This window comes from Pundamilia nyererei, unplaced genomic scaffold (assembly GCF_000239375.1).
Source record: "Pundamilia nyererei isolate P.nyererei 1_Seehausen unplaced genomic scaffold, PunNye1.0 scaffold00379, whole genome shotgun sequence".
In the NCBI taxonomy this organism is placed as follows: Eukaryota; Metazoa; Chordata; class Actinopteri; order Cichliformes; family Cichlidae; genus Pundamilia; species Pundamilia nyererei.
Window position 1 is genome coordinate 162,277 of NW_005187780.1, and position 6,214 is coordinate 168,490.

Genomic DNA, 6,214 nt, shown 5'->3' on the forward strand with positions numbered 1-6,214 from the left:
CACACACACACACACACACACAGCTCAAGGCTGAAGCTCCAATGTGCAGGAAAAGAGAAAGCGAGTCGTGACAGAGCGATGAAATTGATTTTCCCGACCCGAGGACGTCAGAACAGGATGTTCACACGATTCACAGTGGACGCACACTTCAGTCACGACCACGGGAACAAACCCTGCAGGTTCACACCGCACAAACTTCCTGTTTTAACATTCGGACTCATGTATTTGTGCTTTGTCACACGTCACGTCATCCCGGCTCTGCTGACGGCTGATCCTCGGCTTCGTTCGGGTTTTCCTTGATCCCTGCGGGTTGTCCCAGGCCTCTGACTGTGTGTAAGGCAGGTCAAAGTTCAGCCGAAGAGTCCGCGTGGCCCTGTGAGCGTCTCTGAGGTCACCAACAACATCACATCGTCTGCTAACAATCTCCTTGTTCTTCCATCGTTGGGATTTTGAATCTCACATCTTTAAGCTCATCCAGTCACAAACTCTCCAAAAATGTAACAAATGAGCGAGTGAGTAGTTTATCAGTTTCAACCGATCTCACCTTTAACTGGTCTAGAAGGAAACCAAAGCTAGCCTCCTACACGTATATCAGCATCTAGTTACTCCCTGGAGAAAGTAATCTGTTACTATTGTTTGTGGGAGGAGCTAGAAGTCATTCTAAACCCACAGGTGGCGAAATATCTGCAGCCTCACATGAAACATGCCCTCCACCCGAGAACATGCGGCACGACCTCGCCTGTCGTCAGCTTGTGTTTCACTCGCTCGTTTGTGGTTTTTCTGCAACTGCAACAAACCAATTTACCCCACCAAGTCAATCTGCTCTCTGCAGGCCTGTAACATTTACATGATGCATTATTCAGCAGAGGAATATAAAACCAGGCTGAAACAGCTGCTGCACAAAGAGGTTAAACTCCAGAGTCACAGAGAAGCTGCGAGCTGCTGAGATGGTGAGGTTAATGGAAAAATATGGAGAGAACTTACTGGATGGAGCAGCAGATGGAGGGAGGGAGGAGGCGGGCGGACCCCAGCCCTTCATGTTATAAGCCGACACTCGAACGTAGTAGAGCCGACCCTGAAAAGTAGAAACCCATCTGTTAGAGTGAAGAGGCGAGTTTGGAGGAAAGAAAGACTTCTGGTGAAAATAACTGCATCAACAAAAGTATGTGGACACTTCCACTGTTGGAACTGCAGCAGTGTGTCCACATACTTTTGACTTTTTATCCTGCCTCCTGTTATTAATGTGTCAGGACGGGACTGAGCTGTTTCTGGCTTTTTATCCCTCAGATGTCGGTTAATGCGATGACTCCCACTGAGTGCTGTGAAAGCGTCTGCACAGCTTTTTCACCAACTCATTTGTCTGCTTATTCATGCATTTAAAGCTGGAACATTTCCGACGTGCACGTCTGAAAAAGTTTTCTAAAGGTTTGAAGAGGTTTCTTTATTTTCTCTGGCAGCCTGTCCTTGGAAAAAAACCAACAAAATGCTCTGACAGTCATTTTTACTGTTTTATATCATCAGGACACTTTGTGGAAATAAACCTTTGCTGCTGTAAAAGTTCGTGAAAGCATAAGTGCTTTAACATTTGAGGAAAGTTTCCTTTCAAATGTCACTCTGCTGCTTGGTTCAATTTGGGTTTTAATTGGAGCCCCTCGAGCCTGTGTGCTCCGCCCCCTTCTGTTCATCCACACAGACAGCAGCTCAGAGGAGGTCTACAGAAAAAACCAGCACTGCCATCATCATCATCAACAGCCGACTGCTCGCCTTCAGCCAACGTAACGAGGACACGTCTCCACGCTGGAAACATCAGAACGTCTCCACAGAAAACAGTCGACTCCACCTGAGCAACACGAACAACACGTTTACTTTCAGGCTCGCACTGAATCAGCTGACCTCATCCAATCAGAGCAGGGTGCAGCTTTTTCACCGACAGCGGCCTCGATCCCTGAAACCGAACGACGGAGCCTCCGTTACATCAAACTAATGACTTTAACCCAATATCACTCAGGTTTCTTTAAACTCGGCCCCACCCTCAGCAGGCCCCACCCTCAGCAGGCCCCACCCTCAGCAGGCCCCACCCCTCAGAGGTTGTCATACCTCTTTGAAGCCAGTTTCATGCTAGCAACCAGCAGAGGAACATATATTTCCTGGGTGTGCAGGCCTGTGAGACTGGTCTCTACGTGCACAGACCACCAGGCCGACGTTTGTGCCCACCAATAAACGTTAAAAATCTTTTTTCCCAGGAATTCAAACGTCCTGCTGTCGCTGCTGTGTCTGTCTAATTAAATGTTTTTAACGCCATGTGCTGAGATATTATCAGCTATCATTAGCTCCCTACCTTCACTTTGCTCCCTGGCTACAAAAACACCACCTGCACCACCTGCACCTGTGCTGTGTTCCGGTCACAGCTCCTCGCAGCTTCAGGCTTTCTTCCACCTACACAAACAGGCCCCCCGTGGCCCCCCCATGTGTGTGCCCTGCAGGTCTAATCCTTCCAGGACAGCTGAGTACTTAAAGGCCTCCGAGCTCCTCGTGCGGCTCGGCCCCGACTCGATGAATTCAGTATGTAAATGAGAGCTGTGACGTTCGAGGCCCGAGAGCCTCGCCGGCTCATTATTCGCCCTCGCAGCGTCTCCGGCCCTTTCAGCCTGCTCTCTAGTTCAGGGCCGCCGTGGAAGTTTGTGAAAGCCGCTCGCTGATCTAAATGGCAAACAGCAGCTGTGGTTCGGTGTGTGCAGCACAGCGAAAACAAGTCTGCATCACAGACGCCGATCAGCCAACGCACAACGCAGGGACCGCGCAATGACATCACCGAGGTCCGAAATCACGCGCCTGCTGCAAACGAACACATGCATCACAGCGAGCGGACAAACGTGCAAACGACAGACCGACCTGAGCGACAGCAGCTTCGTCGTGACAGAAACTCTATTCAATCCTTTTTCTGAAACTGTGAACTAAAGCCAGCGGCAGACAGGTGGATGTGCGGAGGAGGGATGCTCTTGTTACCGTGGTGAGGCTGCTGATGGTGCACTTGAGGCTCTGCAGGTTATCCAACACCATCTCTCCGGCGAGCAGCGAGAAGTCCTTCAGGCAGCTCCATTCCACTGCGAACACATCGACAGACGCAACGTTAGCCTCCTCATCCCTGCCTCTGAGCACCACTTCCTGTTCCTCCGTGTAACCACGACAACCTGAGGCATCATCTGAGAATAAATCTGGGGTTTAAATCCAGAAGCTTTAGAGTTTAACCGTGAAGTAAACCTGTAAATTAACGCAGAACAACCTTGTTAATTTATCGTTTTAAATGTGGTTTTGCAGACCCAACATGAAGGCTTCACCTCAAACATCGAAACCTAAATGATGGCCTCACCTTTGACCTTTTAGTCTCTCAGACAGGACCAGGCCTGTGTGCGTGCATGCACATGTGTGTTCACCTCTGTACTTGGTCACCACAGTGGAGTTGAGACACTGCGGTTCCTGGAAGGTGACGGTCAGAGTGCTGCTACTGCTCACGCTCAGTCGAACCATGGACGGGGCCTCCGGGGCACCTGAGCAGGGGCACAGAGAGGAGGGTGAAACGTGTGTGTGTGGACCGTGGCTCTGACTGTTTTCCAGGTAACTATGGCAACATGTGATTGACTTCCTGTTTCCTGCCTGACGTCTTCAGCAGGTGTGATTAGTCGCTGTGTGAAGCCTGCAGAAGGACCTCAGTCGAATCACCCTGACGTTGCTCTAATGAGACCGTGAGTTCACCGCGCACGTCGTTCACGTCTCGATCGCAACCTTTCTGTTTTATAGCTGGTTGTGTAAATCCCGCCCCCTCTGAGCTCTGGGTGTAGCAGCTCTAATGTTGACAGGAACACCTCCAGCTGAACGTGTACTGCGCTCCGAATCTGCTGCAAAGGTCACGCGTGTCCCCATCAGGCTGTCTAAGCTGCCACACACACAGGAAGCGACGGCAGGAAATACACACTAAGGAGGGCGGCGTGCGGACTCACGTGCGTGCTGGAAGCCCGTCCTCATGCGTTTGTACAGCTTGCACCTCCACTCCCACGCCCTCAGCTGTTTGTCTTTGTGGCAGGCCTCCAGCGAGAGGCCGTCCCTCTGAGCCTGAGCCGCCAGGTCGACCGCCCGCCGCTCCGCCTCCAGCACCAGAGAGTTCAGGTGAGCCTCGCGACTCTCCACGCTCACGACTGCAGGAGAAACACAGCAACTGGTTACAGACAGCAAACGGCAGGAGGAGCTTTCTGCTTCTTCACATTTTATCTGTGCTTCACACAAACCTCCACCTGCTGCACCCATCGTCACAGTTCACAGCCAGTGTCGCACTAACTGCTGAACGATCTGCGAGCGTTTGATTAAAGCTCAGACGAGCGTGTTTGGCTTTCTCGCTCGGTGGGCTGAATGTGGCGTCGTGTCTCCTGTTAGTGGAAGAAAAGCAGCTTGTGGAGGAGTTGGAGTTCGTCTCTGTCAAGGCCACGGCTCACTCGTCTTCAGAGGCAGACAAAAGGAGATGCAGCAGAGAAAACCAAACACGGAAACGTGTTCTGAGCGAGCACAGAGGGACCAAAGGTGCAGGGCGGCAGAAAGACGGGAGAAAGGAAAGAAAACTTTCTCTGATCGATCGTCAGGTCTGTTATTAAAGCATCTGTGCTGCATGTTTGTGCTTCGGTGTGCGAGCGGCTACATGCCGTGTGTTTCAGCTGCCTCTTATTTAGCACCAAGGACGAAATCAGTTGTATAAAAATAACTTCAGCTGATGGAGCTGACGATAAAACAAAGCTCTGGGGAAGCAACTGGAGAGTCCATCACAGGGCAGGGTTTTCAACGGGCTGTGCAAAAGTCTTGAGCCACATTTTGCACAAATGATTCATAGGTCAGAGTTCAGAGGCTTAACAAACAAAAGCATTCTTCTGAAAATGAAACACTGAACACGAGAGGAAAAGCAGCAACGTCTGAAGAAAACCTCTGAGATCTTAGGATGAGACGCTTTTCTGTTCGAGCTCCTTAGACTACGACGAGCTGGATGACTGAGAACCTTCACAAACAACTGTGAAAGAAAGCTTCAGATCTGATGCTCGCGAGTCTGTCTCCTTGGAAGCAAAATACACAGAAATGAGGGGTGGCTCAAGATTTTTGCACAGTTATAAAACCAGTGAAAATCAGGTCCTAATGAAACCAGTTGGGTTTGAGCTGTAAAGTCCAGGATCTGGTTCTAGAGCCCACAGAGGAGCCCAAGGATGCATCAGCATCATCATCATCATCATCAGAAACAACGACTGGCATGTTTTTAAAAGACGAGTGTCATGTGTGGACTGTGGAGCCTCTGAGGATGGAAACATTTCTTTTTCATGCTCTGACTGATGTTTCCCCTCCGCCCGAGTGAAGAGTGGCAGCAGAGCAGTGGTATGAAGTCTGACGGGCGCATTCATCACCAGCACAGCTCTGTGTGTGTTCCTCCACGTTTGTCACGGTGAAACGCTCCGCGAGCTGCCAGCCCGCCCAAACACCGCCGCTTTACTGCGACGCCACTCGCTGCCGTCCAGTTCTCAGTCACGGACCATGACAGCAGCATAAACAAGCAAACAGCAGCAAACAAGAACACCCTCACACACACACACACACTCACTGTGTGTCTCAGTCTAACCTGCTGCATGCAGAGATGTTATGAAAGCGAGTAAAAATGAGCCGTGAGGAGAGATTTCAGCTGCTGTCGACATGTTCTGAAGTCTGCACAACAAACCAGCTCATCCAAAAAATAAAGCCGAGGATGATTTACGCTTCAAGACCTGAGCACAGAATTATGTGACGCTTTCAGCTCCTGAAACTGTGCTTCACACTCTGATAGGACAGGCTGATGAGAGCAAAGAGCATGAAGTCCAGCTGTCAGAGTGTAACGTCCATCATCAGTGTCCACGTGAAAGCCCACGAGTATTCACACTACAGCCCACGAGCCACAAACGGACTTCAAAGATGTCTGACAGCAATGACTCTGCAACAAAGTCAATGATTCGATACGCAGAGTCCAAAACTGATGAGCGACACCACAACAGCTGAATGAGTTTGTGGCTGTTTAACATTGAGATAGAGATGCAACGATACCAATTTTTTCAAATACGATACCGATACTTGGATCTGAGTACTTGCCGATACAGAGTACAAAAACCGATACTTCTACCACACACACACACACACACACACACACACACACACA

At 50.1% G+C, this 6,214-nt stretch overlaps 1 protein-coding gene across 1 annotated transcript in view; it reads right to left on the reverse strand.

Moving 5' to 3' along the window:
• The window catches only part of ankfn1a (ankyrin repeat and fibronectin type III domain containing 1a), a 39,337-nt gene that overhangs the window by 16,416 nt on the left and 16,707 nt on the right, over positions 1-6,214 (reverse strand). The window contains exons 3-6 of the mRNA XM_013915849.1: positions 3,999-4,193; positions 3,435-3,548; positions 3,007-3,104; positions 880-1,075 (exon numbers count right to left, since the gene is read on the reverse strand). Of these exons, the coding sequence (XP_013771303.1) occupies positions 880-1,075; positions 3,007-3,104; positions 3,435-3,548; positions 3,999-4,193 (603 nt within the window). The remainder of the gene's footprint in view (positions 1-879; positions 1,076-3,006; positions 3,105-3,434; positions 3,549-3,998; positions 4,194-6,214) is intronic.